At 31.0% G+C, this 19,449-nt stretch overlaps 1 protein-coding gene and 3 long non-coding RNA genes across 4 annotated transcripts; 1 reads left to right on the top strand and 3 right to left on the bottom strand.

Moving 5' to 3' along the window:
• Positions 1–3,210: 3,210 nt before the first annotated feature.
• LOC112539409 (uncharacterized) lies at positions 3,211–4,542 on the bottom strand. Its single transcript, XR_003083246.2, has 2 exons — positions 3,903–4,542; positions 3,211–3,745 (listed from the first exon to the last, which is right to left on the bottom strand). It is a non-coding gene; the product is annotated as an uncharacterized LOC112539409 (long non-coding RNA).
• A 935-nt stretch (positions 4,543–5,477) lies between these two features.
• On the top strand, positions 5,478–18,524 carry LOC107367229 (uncharacterized). Its single transcript, XM_015934915.3, has 3 exons — positions 5,478–6,036; positions 15,135–17,405; positions 17,551–18,524. Exons 1-3 carry the CDS (start codon positions 5,908–5,910, stop codon positions 18,226–18,228), a joined length of 3,078 nt encoding a protein of 1,025 aa, XP_015790401.2. The 5' UTR covers positions 5,478–5,907; the 3' UTR covers positions 18,229–18,524.
• LOC107367233 (uncharacterized) lies at positions 8,225–10,178 on the bottom strand. Its single transcript, XR_001569842.3, has 2 exons — positions 10,043–10,178; positions 8,225–9,946 (listed from the first exon to the last, which is right to left on the bottom strand). It is a non-coding gene; the product is annotated as an uncharacterized LOC107367233 (long non-coding RNA).
• LOC149094458 (uncharacterized) lies at positions 14,342–17,235 on the bottom strand. Its single transcript, XR_016198100.1, has 2 exons — positions 17,094–17,235; positions 14,342–16,442 (listed from the first exon to the last, which is right to left on the bottom strand). It is a non-coding gene; the product is annotated as an uncharacterized LOC149094458 (long non-coding RNA).
• Positions 18,525–19,449: the final 925 nt, after the last annotated feature.

The raw sequence follows: 19,449 nt of genomic DNA on the forward strand, positions 1-19,449 counted from the left end.
TCAGTTGAAACAATAGATTTAAAGATTAGTAATAAGAAACTAATAACAGACCATTTTGTTGATGAAAATAAAAATATAAACAGGTTAATCAAAACTCACGATGATCTAATTATCCCTATTTTAGCAGCAAGTCTTCCTTGAACCAATTCAATAAAGATGTTACTTTTGATCATAATGGTTACCCATAAACAAGCAACATGTTTCCAGATTCATCAGTTTCAATGGGCAAGTTACCGGTGAAAAGTGAAAGGTACTGATGATCCAATTTCAAATGTCCGAAGAGATTTATGCCTTTAATTACCACAATCTTAACATTTGAATGAAAGTGATTCTCTTAAGATTAGACTTTAATGATCAACTTGTTCATCAATATTACTATCGTAAGTGACCATCAAAATGATGGCAATAGTCATTATCTTATTGGTTGGCTTCTTGGTTTATCCATTGATTAACCCATCTAACTTGTCAATTTGTATGAAGGTAAAATGATTTGTCTAATTATTATTAATATCATTTATAATTATCTTCTACCAATATTAGAATTATTATTTATAATCGAGTCTTCCTTTAATAATAGAATCAATGCGAGTGTAAAAAATTTACATTCAACAATGAAATGGTCTTGTTTTCCGGCAAATAACATTTCCAATTGGCAACTGTAGGTTGAAATGTTGAAACAAACTCACATTGTTTAACCACTATTAATATCATAACTATTGATACAGTTAATAACATTAGTCCCTGTCGATTAATATTTTTTGATAATCAACAATTTAAATTGAGTGGCAGCAAAAGGTTTAAGATAAAATTAGATTGAACAATAAATAATAAAAGAGAAAGGTTGAAAGGCAGATTTGAAAAAAAGTTGATTGAAAGGTTAAACCATATTATCAATAATATTAGGTTTTGTATATCAAAAAATGTCTTCCCAACCATAATTAATAACAATGATGATGATAATTATGATCTTATGAATGGAAAAGGATGAAATGATGAGACGATGAAGAAGCATGAAATAAACAAAATTAAGTTAACCATCATTAAGATGCACATTATAAAGAAATAAAAAAAACCTTTTCTTGGGTTTTCAATTTCAACCTAAACCTCTGTGAGTTTAGCCCTTTGTTTGATTATAAGTAGATGGCAGCATTGAAAAAGCAATGGACGTTAATAAAAAGTGACTTAAAAGTGGACAATTTTCACAATTGTAATCAAATTCAGTGTTTTATCATTGTTTTAATTTATTTTGTACTAATCAGTGTTTCCATTGTTTGATAATCAGTTCCGTGTGATCATTGCATAACTCAACAGAACCAGTAGAGACACAATAAAGATCACTATAAAGATCAGTAAAAGATGAACACATTTTGAGTGGAGACTTTTTTTGTTTTGTTTATTGCCTTTCATTCGCATTAATTCATTGGCCTAACCAACATTTTTGGTTCCTTCCAGTTTTAGGTCATTACAATCAACATATAATCTTCATTATTAATAACAATGTTTATCCCAATTTGTGTCACTTAAAGCTTCCTTGATCAAATCAATATTCAAATGATTCCATTCAATTGATCCCTTCGCCGATATTAATCTGGTTAAATGATCTGGTCACTTTGATTTTCTTATTTTCCCCGTTCTGTTTACAATTAAAAAAAGGTTTTTTGTCTTGATTAGCTCATTTGAATAATCACATTTAATCCACAGTTAATTTCAACCTCTCCCAACAGTTAAAACCTCAATTCAACCTAATCTCTCCTATCAACTAACAACAACAGCAACATTCACTTGTCATTCAAATTATCTTTCATTTCCCTGTATTTTTCATTCTTTCTCATCATCATCATTATCACCACAATCATAATCATCAGTCTCAACATCATCAGAATCATCTTATTGAATCAATTACAGCGTCTTCTGCAGTGATCTAATCAATAGACAACCTTTTCAGAAGCTTGCTACCAATTATCTTAATCTTTATCCATATTAAGCACTAACAGTTGTCCAGTATTACCTTTGACTATCCCTTTTGACCCTGATTTGATTACTGGTTACTTAATCAGTTACGATTAATCTATTCATTAACCATTGAATTTTAATCATTTCATGTAAATTGTGAGTTTTGTTGTTTACCCGATTCACATTATCATTGTTAAGGTTAACAACAGAACGTAAAAGGTTGACAACTTTTTATTTGTTTCGTTTTATTGTTTAACGTTTGTTTTATTATTATTTCATCTTCATCATTTCATTATTACAATCCAATCAGTTAAATCAATTTCACTTTGATACATATTAATCAATTACAAATCATGGATTAATTGTTACGATTCCGGGTTGCACTTAGCCTTTGTTATTCACCCTTATTTCAAGTCCATTAACCTTTTAGTTCAGATTTGCAAATCGCAATTGATTACAATCAAAAATCAACATTTTACTCGTTTATAAATTCTTGTGAATCTAATAGCTAACACTTTTTTCCTTGCTAAATCATCTTCAGTTTTCATCATGTTAATTGTAATTTGAATCATTCTTTGAACATTACTGTGATGCTCACAGTTTTAGGTTATTGTATTATTACACTTCATATCGGATATTGTACACTTTCAATTGAATTTATCCGTTGAAAGGCATTACAAAAATCAATGATTGATTGAAACAATTTATGATTGAAGATAGGAAAATTAATACTTCTAGTCTCATTAGCTAATTGGGTTGAATTGTTTTCAGATCGTAAAGGCTTTTCCAAGCAATCGATAATCAAAAATGTAAAGATTGATGAAGATAATCATTTGTTGGTGTTGCCACAGTTTCTGGTCAGCAGTTTAATTGCCAAAACATTTGAAGTTCAAATGTTCAAAAAACAAAAGTCCGGATAAACTTGGTTATCAATTCAGGTAAAAGGGATTAATTGGTGATTGAATTGGCTTCCTCCAAATTTTAGGTCCACAATTGAATTAGCAAAATTAAAGCATCACTGTAACTCGTCCAATGGTAATCGAAAAGGCAATTGTTGACTTTAATCTGGGAACTTTGAGTTTATACCGGGAAATTAACTCTGATTTATGAATTCCAAGCTTTGTTTAGTTCAGTCTGGTCTTGATTGTGATGGATTATGAGGCGTATAAATATCACACTTTCTCACCCAAAGAATAAAATTTACCAGCCATTAAAGGATATAAGTGTCAACTCGACTCGACTGGAATAATTAAACGGTTATATGATGAGAAATAGACAGAACAGAAATAAAATTTCTGATCTGTCTCATGATTTACTCATCTTATCATCAGCGATAAAGTTAATTGACTTACTAATATAACTTGTAAAATAAATAGACCCGCAATTGAAGTTAATTACTTCCAATGAGATGTAAATCCTTTCATTTGCAATGCTCATTTCAATTGTAAAATTGAAAACAATCAATCATGATCGAACACATTGTAACCAATAAAGACAATCATAATATGCTAATTCAATTGAAACAAAGAGGTTCAAAAATTAAGATTCTTGCCATAAAATGGTAATTATAAGCAAAATAATTAATTATTGAACCAAATTTCAATTTTACAATTCAGCTTCAACAATGACTTGGATTTCAAAAAGGTGAACGGTGCTTGTGTTCGGCTTTCTTGATTTACCAGGGATAGAAACTGAAACCATCCGTCAGAATTTTTCATTAGATTCAAGATCTCAAATATATTGCCGGGTCAGTTGTTGACCTGTAGATCAAATAATAAGGAAACAGGTAATCCTAAAAAATAAGATGACAATTAGTTTCTATTCAATTTTCTCAATCATAGTCTTCAATGCATCAAACCAAACGGTCCAATGAAAGAGTAAATACGTTTAAAATAATACAAGTTTAGATGAATTTTCAAACTTGGAGTTAGGATATTTATTGTACTTACATTGATTATCAGAAAAGTTCAGGTATGTTCCATGAAAAAGAGATCTTTAATCAAAATCAGTTACATATTTAGGAGAGTTGAAGCTGAAAAGTGAAGATTTATCACAAGCCAAAACAGGGCAACTTTCACTTTAACCCAAACCGGTTGTAATTATTTCAGTGATTATTAAGAATGATTCAGGAGTATCTTGAGTTTTCTAATTCAGAAGCTCAAGATTCAAATAATTACTAAACAGATGAAAGTGAACAAAAGACGAGAACAATTATCGTTAATGATAAGCAAAAATTTGAAACTTAAATTTAACCGTTTTTTTGTCACATTTTGTAAAGTTGAGGGACTGTTACATAATTAAGCTTGGGCAAAAATACATTTCCAATATAAATTATTATCTGTTAGTTTCAATTAAATTTTAATTTTAAGTCAATTCAGACAATTAAAACCATTTTTAATCACTTAAAGGGTTGAATATTAACCTTGAATCGTCTAAAATTCATAATTTTTACCAAAAAAAACTAACCTCAATGAGATAGTAAACCTTGGATATTGAATCATATCATGTTATATTAAAACTCAAGAAACATATTTTCACCAATTTCAACAATTAACTCTTCTTTTTCCTCTATCAACCCATCAGATTAAGGTTAAACAGATTAGTTGATCAACAATAATGTCTTTAAATTTTCTAATCAACACCAAGAACATCAAGCAAATTGTCAGCCAATCAAAAATCCCAAGAAACTAATTGAAAAACAAGTCTGAAAGGTTGAAATTTTCACCCAAAAAAAATCAGATGTCCAAGCTTCCCTAATGATGGACCAGTCAATGATTAAAATAAGATAAATAATTAAAAAACAATTTAAACACAAAACTAAAGCTACAATTTAAAAATTGTGACACCAAAATCAAAGTAAAACATTTCCTACAAACCAAACCAAACAAGCCAAGGATTGACATGCAACATCAAACCAAAGACAAAATGCAACCTTAAATGATTCTGGATTAACCTAAACCATTGAAAATGGTCTAAAATTTAATCAAAATGATGAAAATTAAAAATGGGTTAAAAAATGAAGTGCAATAAAAGGATCTTCTAGAAGCTGAAAAATATCAACAGCAGAAAGTAAAACCAGAAAAGGGGAAAAACAAAACGGATAAACATAGTTAATCCAAATCAGTTTCACCGTTAACAGGTAGATTAGATGTTTTTGTTTTCACTTTCTCATCCTTTCCATCATCATTTCATCCTTTCCATCATCATTTCATCCTTTCTCAGCATAATTATTATAATCAAAAGTAACCCTGTTTATCCTAAAGTTGAACCAGTAAAATGAAGCCTAAAAATCCCTCCCAACATCCTCTTCACCATTACCTTCACTTATTGTTACACTCATCATCTCAATCTTCCCCTTTCCTTTCTTCCTCACCAACATCTTTCGAACCCAAAATGAAGACAAATTGTCATCCCGTTAACCTTATCCTGGTCAGCCATAAGGACACTACCATTGGGCGTACATCATCATCTTAATCATAAATCCTTAATGATGATACAACAACAATTGATAACTTACTAAGTTGATATAATAGCAACATAATTCTCGCAACATTAACCATTTTAAGTTTACTCATTGTTGGCTTAACGTTAGTCTTTTTTGTGTGTGAGTCCGTTTGTTTCACTGACAACATCCATTATCATCATTTGACCAGGTTGACCATTAAAACTTCATTTCACTTTCACTCCAGTTAAAGTAAAGAAGAAGCAGGCGAAAGAAGGGAAAAAGGAATTTCTTTTTTTTCCTTTTCATTATTCCATCATTTTGTGATGATAACGAGTTTAAACCTTTTCAAATGTTCATCTTCAATCTAAAGTAAAATCAAATTGACCAACGCCACCTTTGACCATCCAAAGACGCAAGATTCCTGTGGAAAGAAATAACATTTTCAGTGACATTTTTTTTTGTTCGGATACAAATTTCGACCTTTCAAGACTGATCGACTTTTCGGGCTAATGCAGTGTTTGATTGGCAACACAATGTTTCCGGTTAAAATTGTGATACTTTTTGTTATTATTTTCATTCAACAATTCAATACAATCCAATCAAAAGATGAATCCATTTTATCGAGATTTGGTTTTGCTGTAAGTAAAACTTTTGTTTTCCTAAACCATCAAAAGATATCAAAAACTAACCCAAAACCGATAGAAACAATCAAAACAATTCAATATCAAAATCAAGTAAATCAACAATCATCTTCAACAGTTAACTGACTTTTAACAAAACTCATTCAATGCTAAACAAAAGATTCACTTATTCTCATGATAATCAGCTAATCAAGCATCGTAATTACAACGCTAATTCAATTTAAATAGATTCTAAATTCAAGTAAATTAAGCTTCTGTTGATAAATATTGCAATTTGAATACAAATTGGCAATTACTAAAATTTAGCCTGAAATCAGTTGATTGGTGAAGAGTTGATTTCAATGGATGATTTCAATATTTCAATATTTTAGAAACAATTGGCGGACAGTTTAAAACAATCAATTTTAACCAATTGAATAAATTTGACAGTCTTGACAGTGAACTGATTAAACTGGTTAATCAATTGAATTAACCTTAAACGGTTGTCAATCCAGCGTTAATCCTGTTTGTAATGAAAGAGATTAAACATTTAAACCAGTTAACATTAATCATTTAATGGATAATCAAATTTCAACTCATCATCAATCATCATTTAACTGATGAACCTTTTGTTTAACGCGTTTTCTGGTGTAAAACTATTAGTAAACCCAATCAACAATCAATCAACCTTTTTAATCAAGCAAATGTCTCCAGATTTACATTAATCTAAAATCTGGTTAACCGGTTCGATTTGTTAAAATAATTGTCTCAACCAATTGGAACAATTAAATTAAATTAAACGATGATTACATTTACCCTTTACTAACCTGATTACATAAATGTCATTGTTAATGGTTAATCAATGAATAATTTGTGATCTTGTCTATTCAAATTGTCCAAAATTAAAAAAGAAATGAATAAAATTAGAAAATTGAAATTGTTCCTTGAAGGAAACTTGACAATTAATACAATTAATATGCAAATGGTTAGACTAGATTGTGATGATTAGAGGTTGATGTCTATACCTTTAAATAAAATCCTTGGATAATTTGATTTCAATCAAATGGTTAAGTTGAAAGCAACAATTAATCTCAACAATTGAACGAGAAAAGGTTTCTCATTGTGGTTTATCAAATATTTATATCAAAGGATGTTACATTACCGTTGAACAATTCATATTCATATTCAGATAGTTAACCCTGTAATCATCTTATTCTTATCACATTTTCATCATTTCATCAGAATTGATTCAGAATAAAATAAATTTCTTCAACATCTTCAGCAAGACTAAATTAACCAGCAAACAAAACAAAAATGGAGACCAAAAAAAGGGTTTCAATTGATGATTCCATTCAATCATGATTGTGATCAAAGTTGATCATAATTGTTATGCATAACATTTCAGATGATAATTAAAGGCTCAAGATGCTTATGATGGTTAAAAGCTTTGAATGGTTTTGAAGTTGATGTTGTTTCATTGCGTGCTTTTGCTTGCTTTTATTATTGTATTTAAGATTGTGTTTACTGTTATAATTATGAGATGTGAGTTTGCAAGGGAAAGTTGAAGGCTTTGCTTGTCCATTGTGTGTCCACTGTATGACCGGATCCATTTAAGATTGAAAAGGGTCAAACCAAATGAACGTGTTTTCATTTTTAACATTTTACATCCATTTTTGCCACATTTTTAGACTTGACTTGAGTTTTACCTTTGCTTCGCATTAAGCTGTTTAACATGCTGATGATTATCAGGCTGATTATGAATACAAACATGAACATGATTATCATGATGATCATGTGCTATGATAAGGGAATGATGAAAAAATAAGTTAAGTAAAAGTGTCATTTAATGCTGGTCAGTTCACGAGCCTGACGTTCAGTAAACGCCAAACGATTAGTTCCAATGAACTTAACCTAAACGTGAGGTTAAGCTCAGGGGTTTAAACCAGTATTGATATTTTTAAATTGTTAATCCTAACATGATAATAATAGTCTTTTTGTTGTCTTAATCACAACAATTATGCCATTTCCACAATAATTTCAATTGTCTTTTTTTTCGCTAAAAATTAAAAGTGAAATTTTCTTGAGATTTTAAATTTAGTATCTTAAAAAGTGAAAAGCTGAGCCATTAAACAGAAGTAATCTTGACTGAGGTTAATTTCAATTTTCAACCAACAATTATGTAGTAACAATTAGCAATTAAAGTGTCTAAACTTGAACCTCAATCATTGTCATTGGTTTAATTTGTTGACCAATTCTGTCTGAATATTGAAATGGAAATGGAAATTTGCATCTTGGACAATAGAATTAGCTAATTTGTTTAGTTTGTGATTAGATTAATGGTGTTTGTGTAAAGGTGATTCTGTTTATCCACTTTATTGATCAAGTTAATCATGTTGAAGGTAATCCTTGGATGTTTCCATTGATACACTTTGGGAATCTTTCAATTTACTTGTTATATTAATTGTTTGGAAGCTGGTTTCTTTGCTCTGTGAATCAAAATTATCACACAATTAAATATCAATATCTTGTGGGTTCTCAGTGTCATTAATGAAAACAGGAAAAAGGTTGAATTGTGAGTTGTTTTGAATCAATTTATCATTAATTAAAGTCTTTCTTGGTCATTATACATTATCTTAATCAGATTAACCATTTCCATGTGAAAACCAGATTCTCATTGTTGATCGCACTTTTGTCTTTAAATTGTAAATTAACAATCTGTAATTGTATTATAAATTGTTATAAATACATATATTTAAAAAAGGTTGAACGTTTACGAACGTTACAACAAAGCAACAACATGTCAAGATTAATTAACAAGAATCAAATAATCGTCAACATAATCATGTGAGAAATGGTTACAATTAGTAAACACTAAATATTAATCAAGACGGAAGAATCTCAATGATTATAGGAAGAGTACAACAATTACTGTTATAGCAAAAATCACATGTAACATGGTAGAAAATTTAAACAGTTGGTTTAAGTGTATTATTATTAGCTGTTTTTCACAATCATTATTTGATTGTTACTAAAGGCGAAACAATAAAATTGTAAATATTAATCAATGAGATTATACCAAACTAGCTGAGGTTGAATCATGTAATTTCATAATGGATGAAAAAACAGTTTAAGGATACAATCAATATTGAGGGTGATGATTGTCAACACGCATTTATCCACCAACTATTATTATCATTGCCATTATTGAAGATGTTCAGTAGTGATTGACTAAATGGTAGTTTCGGACGGAAGTTAATTTGTTGCCAAAGATTATAATTTTGAATTATAACGATTGATTAGAACGGGATAAATTGAATTATCTAAACGATCGATTATATTGTGATTAAGCCAAATTGCCATCAGGGTGGTCAAGTGTAATAACAATAACAATAAAATGTGTTCCAAATGTGAATGTGTGTGTATTCAATGTCAACTGGATTATTGAGTTTCTCCTCATTTGTCACCTTTCGGTAATATGATGATGGTCTTGATAATGATGACGGTCATCTTTCTTTTATCTAACCAATTGGTCCATTCGAGCAGATTGTTAACCATAAAAACTCAACAATGATTAAGGTTGCTAATAAAATGGACAAAAGTTTTTTAACGTATGCATTTTTGTCTTCAACTGCTTCTGCTTGTGTGTCCAGGTAAAAGTACTGATTGTCCATTAGCATATCTACGATGTTAGCCGAAGACAACGACAAAGATAAGGATAATAATGATGATGATGATGAGGTTCATTGAGGCCAATTAACTTGCATGTTGTGTGTGAAAAATGAAGGAAATGCGACCTCTTTAATGAACAACTTAACTTATGTTAAATCTTCTTCGCAATCTTCTTTCTTCTTTATCCATTTTACTTTCTTTACTTTCATTCGTCCTCAGCTTTGTCCTTTTTTGTTTTGTATCGAAGTCTAAGTCGAACCTGGAAAGGGGAAAAGAAGAAAAAGAAAAAGGAAAGAAGAATAAGAAGAAAAAATCAAGTTTGGAAGCGGTAAAGATGAAGAAAGTGAATTTTTACCTGTAATAACCCAAATTGTTACTGAACAATCACCAACAACAATGCACTAAATGTTTCAAATACATAATTACTTGATATTAATAATAATACAAGCATTGAATCACAAGTAATCAAGTTGAAATGTTACACAACAAAAATTAAAAGCTAATAACAAACAAATAAAATCTAACCAATTGTACAATTTAACACATGACTTTGCGAGGGAAAAACCATTGGTTACATAGACTGTGATTAAACCAGATAAATTAAGCGCCGCATTTAAAATTAATTTTCAAAAGCAACCAACAATTAAAGTAAATAAAATCAGTCAATTGATCACAATTTTTCACAGACACTAGCATACAATATTATCAATTACAATTATCAATACCTTTACAATTGAAGGCCTATCAAATATTATAAACTGTTACATGAACGAAGCGACATGAAGATTGTTATCCAACTAGGAAACCAATAATTTCAAGGTTTGAAAATTTCATCCGCAATTTGATTAACAATTGAATTGTTATCAAAACAAAACTGTATTCAATCAGAATCCCAATTATTCCAAAGAATTGGATAAAAACAACAAAAAAAGGTTAACATTGATGTTTGATATTGATAAAAGAAGATGGGAAATCTTTTGTCTTCAATTATAATTAACAGATTGTCAAAAAAGCTAATCAAATGATGACATCGGAAAACAAAGAAACAGTTGACAAAAGGTAAACATAATTGTTATCAAATATTTTGTCAATAATTTAACCCGAAAAGTCACCAAAATAATAAAAAACCAACAACAACGGTTATTGAACTTGTCCATTAACCCTTCAACCAGAAATATTAAAACAGTTAAAATGGTTAACCTTTTTCATATTTATATTTAAATCGTAATTTATTTCAACAATTATTAAGAAAACTCAACAATATAAATATACTAATAAAAACTGAGCAAAAACACACGTAAATTGTTACACGTTAACACGTATTAATGATTATCATTAGTGGACAATTAGGGATTTAATTTAGAGTTGAACAAGTCAGGTAAAAATGTTGACCAAAAATGGGTTTTAATATTAGCTTTAATGGGCCTTTGCACCGGTCAAAGAAGACAGTCAATTGTACCATTGATTTAATTTAGATATCTTAACAATTTAGATTGAGATGGAATTGAAATCAGGAAGAATTGTAATTCAAGTTTTGTTAATTGTCAATTTGTGTGAGTAAAATTAAGCTTCCTGACTATTTAATGATGATTCTGATAGCTGATGAGAATATGAATGTAAATTTAATCTTTATTACAATTGAATTGGAATCAGTTATAAACATTGACCTTTGCCGTTTCTCAGACATTTTTAATTGTAATCACTTTCAATTGATTACCTTGTAACAGTTAATCAATTTGAGCAAGGTTAACTTATTTGTTTTAATTCAATGTTTGCAAGTGAAAGGCACTTTACAATTGATGATCGGTTCAGTCTTTTTTTTCATTGACCTTTAACAATCAACATTTTGATCCATTTTTAATCAATTTGAACGACAATTTATTGTTCCGTAAAATTGTTACCTGAGATGTTTAAGATCTAGATTAGTTGAAATTGAATTAATGACAATGAGAATGATTAAATGTCATTGAATAGGAAAGGAAATGTAAAATGAAAGATGAAATGATTCAATGATTCAATGAAATTACCAGTAATCATTATTATTTGATTGAATGATTGAACGTCAATTAATACCTTAATGGTTCATCATTGTAACAATTATGTGAATCTGAACAAGTTAATTAACCAAAAAAATTCAATTTAAAATGGAAAGCAGTTTAATTGATTGTTTACTGAAAATAACATTAAACCCAAAATAAGCGATCATAAAGACTTCATTGTCATTCAACAATTGACTTTCATATTTTAATTTCAATTGTAACTCTAAATTTCCCTGTTATTTGAAATAATCTGAATTTAGAATAGTTTATTGAAGGATTAAAGAGGTCAAGCAAATTAAGATATCAACTGGTCGACAATTAAAGGTGGAGAGTGAAAGCGATCACAATCAAAATGGTTCATCAAATGAAAGTGAATCAATGGAGTCAAGTTTATTGATTTATCAACAATTTAACCTTTCATCTTAAATTCATCTTGAATTCATCTTGAATGCATCTTAAATGATATCATTTAAAACAACAATTAGATATAAATTGTAAAATAACATTTGATTATCACATTGGATTAGGTGGAAACAATGAAAATGGCAAAGAAAAGTGTTGAAGGCTTCATTTTAAGGAAAAGGTTAATGAAGATTGTAACAATACTTGATTATGATTAAGATGAACAGTACATTTCATCACGAAGATTGTTTATTAACAAATTGCTTGTTATACATGATGATAAATTGAACTGGAACATGATAATTATGAGCCAACAATAACAGTCTTCTGATTTTAACGACAGGTAAACATGTAACAAACATCGTGATTACCTTAACTTGTGCGTTGTTTTTTTTCAACCGTAAGTTATAACGCCTTTTACAAACTCAAATGATTAAGCACAATCAAGTGCAATTCATTAACAACAATAGTCAACTGAATCATCTTAGGCATACAATTTTGACTAACAATCAAAGGTTAGTGTGAAAGTAAATCATGAACAGAGAGTGAAATTGATGTAACAATGTTTTCATGTTTACCTGTAACCAATGTCAAGGTTAGTTGATTATTAATTTTAGCCAATTCACAATTAATAGAGTTAATAGATTGGTTAATTATACATTAATTTAGGTTAAAGGTTTTACATATTTCAACAGTGATTGATCAGTGAATCAGATTCTGGTGATGTTTTTTGTTCTTACTCAGCTGTTAATGGTTGACTCTTTTTTGCTTGTTCAATGGTTGATGGTTAAAGTGAGTGACAATGATTTAAGTGATTTAAGTGTTAACAGTAAATTGTCAACATTATTTAAGGTTAAAGTTAATCAGGTTAAGGTGAGAAATGAATGTTCAATGTTTCCAGTATTGATCAGTAATCATTTTTACCTTTTCATTAGTGATGGTGAAACTGGTGAAAATTGATTTTGGGTTTAAATTGAGTTGAATGGGTTTTCTGGTTTCTGTTTACTGTTGTACATTAAAATGATAGGTTGTGAATTTAATTGTCATCTTACAATCAATTAATCTCTTCTTTGTGTGTCTTCTCATTGAGTTGCAGTGAAATTGGATAAAAACAATTAAGGTTTAACATTTGACTCTTTTTTTTTCCTTGTAATGTCAATTGTGAGTTTACCGCTTCCAGGCAAAGGTTGAATGTTGATGGTGAAGGAGGAGTGAAAATGAGATTCAATTGTGTCTAAGGTATTAAACCTGGAAACGGAACAATCTGATGACAATCAAGAATCATGTTAGAAGGGATAAGAGCAGGGGAAGAAGATGAGGTAAAATGATTAAATGTATCATTGAAGAAATATAAGGTTCACATTAAAATACACTTTAATGATTTACTTGGTATAACAACATCAGTAAGATGATACTCAGTTTTCAGGCTGAAAATGATGATGACATGATATAATTACTGTAAAAAACTGACAACAAATGAAAGTGGAACAACAAATGACTACAAAATACTTGGTATTAATCAGAAAAAAAATTGTCCAACAATTAACAATTTTCCTGAAGAGTAGAAGTAATATTTTCTTGCCTTTATGGCATCAATGGCAATCATTGAGTATTTCAACGGTCCAGCAAACATTTAATATCACTAAATGATCCGAGGCTTTTCAATAGATTTAATTACTGGACAGTTGAATTTAGTTTAATTATAATGTGATTTGATTCTTTAAATACAATCCATTTCAAGTAAATATTGAATCTCCTTTTAGATGTAAAACAATGTAAGGGTTGTTAGGCCTTTTGTTGTTGCCTTTTGTTTAAAGGTTTCAATCTTGAACCAATCAATTTTAATGTAACTTTAAATACTGGATTAACGGCAATTAAAGTTGATTGTTGAAAGGAGCCCGTATAATCGTGGTAATAACTATTGTTAATGTTTGATAAATGCTATCTTTAATAGTTGACCGTAACCAGTTAAACCTTTACCGATGATGATATTTAAGGTTGACTTTTGTAGGCCTATGATGATTGTTGAGTGTTAATCTGTTTTGCTTTTGTTTTGTCACATGCAAACAATCAATTATCAAGATTAATCAGTTACAATTTAGGTTGAAATTATATGGCATATAAGTCAAAGAGTTAAGCTTATTCAATATTGTATTGTGTGTGTGTGTGTTAACATCATTTTAGGTTTTACAGTATTACTGTTTTGATTTACATTAAATTGTAAAAACAATGGGTCAATTTATTTTTCCCATCGTTTAATTTATTCATCAACATTGTAAATTACAATTTTAATATTAAAATGGTTACAGTTGATTCTTTTCTCACGCAATGGTCAACAGTTGTTGAGTAATACAATATGGTCAATATTTTCAGGTTGTATATCGTTTTTTTTATTGTAACTGTCAGTATAATTTGCTCATTTGGTTATTAAAACAAACAAGATATTAAAGCAGCAAAAAAACGCACATCTTCGATGATCGTGTAAATAAAAACAGATTACAATACAATTTTGACCGATGGTTAGGTTTTGAAACAAACAGGGTAATGTACAAATCAATCAACCAAGGTAAAAGTGTAATCATTGTTTAAATGGTTGATAATCAACGGTAATCATTTTATCAACAGGACAAAAGGTCAATCATTTCATCATCATCGGTAACACCGTTATTATCATCCTCATTGATTCAATTGTTGGGTAAACTATTTGGCAATAATAACAGTTGACTTGTATTATTATTGTTGCTGCTGAATTAGATATTGAATTGTTCAGAGAGAATGGAAATATTTATAATGAAAATATTGGGTGAACTGTGAACACGATTTCTCAAGATATCAGTTAATGATACTTCTGGACAATCATGTTCATCAATTGTAACGATGAGCCATTATAATTTTTTTAGGGTCTGGCCATAGATCACGGTTAGAGGTTGACTTGATTTCATTAGATGGTTTGGTTGTTTTTTGGTTTTATAATGAATGTAAATTATTTTTGCTTTCACTTTTTAGTGGGATTCATTGATACCAAGTGAATCATACAATTCTGCCAATCGTTACATCCAGCCAATTGAGCCATTAGTTATTGGTAATCAACCTGGTGCATCGGCGATTCATCACAATGGTCATAGCCACTGGGAGCCCATGATTGTACCGCAATCAACAAGAAATCGAAAAGTTTGGCAACCTCTTTCTTCAACTGTCGGTTCTGATCAAACAGAACAGGAAAAAGAAACAGTCGAGGAAAACAAAGGTGAGCCAAGTTCAGAAAATGTCGACAAACGGTGGCCTTTAATTAGCAAGGAAAATATTGAATCAGAGATATTCCGTGATGAATGGCGAACAGAGAAATCTCCAATTCTTGGTTTAACCAGTAACGGTCCTGATTGGAACAATGGGGAAGATCCATTTTCACGAATTGATAAATCGGTTCCACACATAACAACTCCTATTTATCATCGAGATGTTGAAGAGATTCGCAATGAACGAAAAACGGAAAATGGTTATGATAAATCAGTTTCGAGAACAAGTAAAATTTCATGGGACGATAAAGAAGAGTTTAGAGGTTCAAATGAGGGGAAACAGGTTGAACCCATTGTTGATGATCGTGAATCAATTATCATAGGTCGTCCAGGTGAAGGAGATGATCAAGCAGTGGCACCATACAGTCCAACAAGACTTCAAAATAGACCAGGAATGGTTGCTCCGTTATTACCAGGAAACCCATCAGCTCCAGCAGCTCAGCCTCAACCATCAACTTTTGCCCCTCCACAAAATCCAGTGACAGTTAGGCCAACTGTAGCAACTTCAGTGAGAACAGCTTTAGGGTTAAATACTGAGCGACCAAATAAGAAATATGTTTGGTTTGAAATGGCAAAGAAAAAATCGGCTCGATCTTCTGGTCGCCAGGAAATTACCACAACTCAATCTCCTCAAGACTATTTCACGGAATCTATTACAGCAACAGCACCATCTTCAGCCCCTCAGAAACAAAAGGCACCCAAAAAGGCAGCAAAACAACCTAAAACCAGTAAACCAAAGGTAACCAAATCAGTCTGGGGATTGAGAAATGCACAATCAGATAACTTGAAATTAGTAGATCAAAACAGATCAGAGCCATCACCACCTTCAACTATTGTGACTGAAATCACTGGTACGCCAATAATTACATCAACTCGAGTACCTTTCTGGGCTGATACATCAACAAAATCAACAGAAGATCTAATCAAAGAATGGGAAGTTATTCCAACAGCCAACACTAATAATGGGGGACGAAATGCCAATACAAGAAACACCAACACTGAACCAAAAAAGAATAATCTGAAAAAACGAAAAGGACAATCAGCTGATACAATTACAACAACGACCAATTCACCAGTATATGTACCAACATCACAAGCTTCATTCCCAACTTTCAATCCATTCACGGAGACTCGAGCAACATCAAACAACCAAACCTTCAAATCTTCAGCATCTAAACAGGCTGCAAAGAAACAAGGTAACACTAACGATGGAAGTTTCAATTATATGACTAAAATTGATCACGGACCTTCACCTTCACCACCAGCATCATCAGCATTTTCATTCCCCTCAACATTGTCAACAGTCGGTAATGACCAGAGAAGTGGTCGATTGCAAACCAAAGGAGGCTCAAGTGGTAAAAAAGCCTCTAAATCAAGTCCATCAAATAACAAGAAACGTTCATCTAAACAAAAACAAGCCAATATCTCATCATCATCTTTATCAGCATCCTCATCGTCTGATGATGCCAGTAAAAGATTTGATAAGCTGATTCGACCAACAAATAACCCTTCACTCGCAACCCAAACTGTGCCAACAACTGCCAAAATTTTTAACCCAACAACAACCTTTGCCTCGCCAACAACTACAACTCGATCAATCACAACAACAACTCAGCAAGCGACTACAGTGACAACAGTTAAGGCTCCTAGTTCACCTGCAACAACTTACCGTTCACTTGTGACTACCAATCAACCCGTTTTCACAGTAACACCAACCTTTTCATCAGACATTGAGGATGTATCGATTTTACCAAATAGAGTTCCTGGTGAAGGTTTAAGAAAATTAGGAAACTTAATTGCCCCGCCAAACCATCGAAGTAAGGAGACTGAAGAAGAGTTGAAAGAAGTTCGCTTGGAAGATCTTTTACCAGGTATTCCTAATCAGGATTACTCAACCCTCAAGACAGTTCCTAAAACAGCTTTCCGTTGCTCTGATCAACAATATCCTGGTTATTATGGTGATGTTGAAACCAAATGTCAAGTAAGTACAATTAATTAATAGAACCAGCTGATAGTGAAAGCGTGTTAATCACATGTTTAGCTTGAAGGCGCAATTTTTGTTCGCATTTAAATCCAATTCTTTGTAATCAATAATCCTAATAATTTTTTAACTCTGATCTTCCCAGGTTTTCCACATTTGCCAATCTGATGGACGTCAAGATGATTTCATTTGCCCCATTGGAACTGTTTTCAATCAAATGCTGTTTGTGTGTGACTGGTGGAACAACTTCAGATGTGAAGAAACACCAAATTATTACGAGATGAATGCTAATTTATATGATTATTCAAAGGATCCAAGTGCTAGTAACAGTGGCACCACTAGTAATGTTAATAATACTAATAATAAAAATAACAATAATAGGGAGATCGCTACCCGTTTTGGAGATAAAATGTCTGGAAAAAGCGAGAAACTCGTCAGCGAGAATGAAGAAACCACTTCAGCTGGTGAATTGCCCAGCACAAGCTCAGTCTATTTTGTAGATGATTACAAGGAAGCTACTAAAGGTAAATCATCGGCGGCCAAATCTAAAAGTTCATCTTCACCTTTAACTGTTGGACGGCGTGCCAGTGCAGCATTGGAAAGAGAATCCGAACCAGTCGAAGATGTTAACAATAATAATTCACAAGAAAATGGAAAAAGAAAAGCAAATTTTGAAAGAAACGTCAGTGACGATGTTGAATACTTTTTCAATGATGATTCTTCCACCCTCTCACCAGCATCACCATCATCTTCACTGTCATTGAATTCACCTTCATCCTCTTCATTTCTCAGCTCTGATGATACAACGCCAACCGATCTGTAACAACAAAGTGTAAACATAGATCATCATTGAAACATTCAACTATTCACCAATACATCAACTGTAAATGAGTGAAAACCAGCAAAAACAAAGAGACATTATTTTTCTTGAAAAGAAAAGCAAAATTAATGAATGAACCCTTGATATCAATAGTGTTTTTTATTGTTATTGTCATGAAAGTCCAAATTTCATTTATTGATGTATTTGTAGCCTTTTTCCTCCAACTCATGGCTAATCACCTATTTTTATAATTTCTCTATCAATTTCAAATGCTATTATTAAACGGTTTTTTATTTTTACCCAGGTTCGAGTGTTATTGATTGATATTAGCCACGTAAACTTATCAAATGCATTAGCAAATTAAAATGAACATTACTTATGAGTTCGATTTAATGGATATCGATTTGATATTTGAGTCACATCAAAACAAACATTTCCATAAACTGGTGAGGCTTATGAAGATGGCCAATTTAATATTGAAATTTGGTCATAATTTTATTGAAATTTTTCCGCAGAAACATCCAATGAGAATAAGTTAAAGTAAATTCAACGATTTTTAGATTTTAAAATATTTATTGCTGGTTTATTGCTTCGCAATGAATAATTAGGAAAATTGTGCCTTCATTTAAGCAAAATTTTTGTAGAACAATAGATTACATATTCTTACTTGATTGTTTATTATTAATTGCTTCTTATTTGAAAATTTTCGTTGGGTCGCTTGTTAACAACAAAAAGAAATTTTTTATTCGAGTCAGCAATCGGGAAAATTGACCTTCCTCAGGTTTTATTGGGGAAGCGATTACGTTGTTATCAACATCTGGAGTCTCAACGGGTAATGCGTTGGCAGCAGGGTTGGTGACTGGATCTGGTCCTGATGGGACTTGAGGGATAGGATTGACCACTTCTTGAGCTCTTGAAGCTGAACTGAATATCAGTAATACAAGAAAAAAGAATATAATAAGACTTGAAAGGGAATTCATTTCAATAGATTTTTCAGACAAATTTTAAAAGAAACGATAAACTCAACTTGATTAGTTGTTTGTGAATGGGAATAGCGATTTCAGCAAATTACTTTTAACAAATAAATTGAAATGCTGAATAAATGAACATCTAATTCAAATTACTCGGCAAATAAAGACTCAAATACAGCTGTAATATTGATTATTTAAATGTAATGTAATGTGAGCCTAATGTTATACCTTTTGTCTCAACCAGATATGGTCA

The sequence above is a fragment of the Tetranychus urticae genome, chromosome 1 (genome assembly GCF_039701765.1).
Source record: "Tetranychus urticae isolate SD_2017Ah chromosome 1, NJAU_TeUrti_SD_1.0, whole genome shotgun sequence".
In the NCBI taxonomy this organism is placed as follows: domain Eukaryota; kingdom Metazoa; phylum Arthropoda; class Arachnida; order Trombidiformes; family Tetranychidae; genus Tetranychus; species Tetranychus urticae.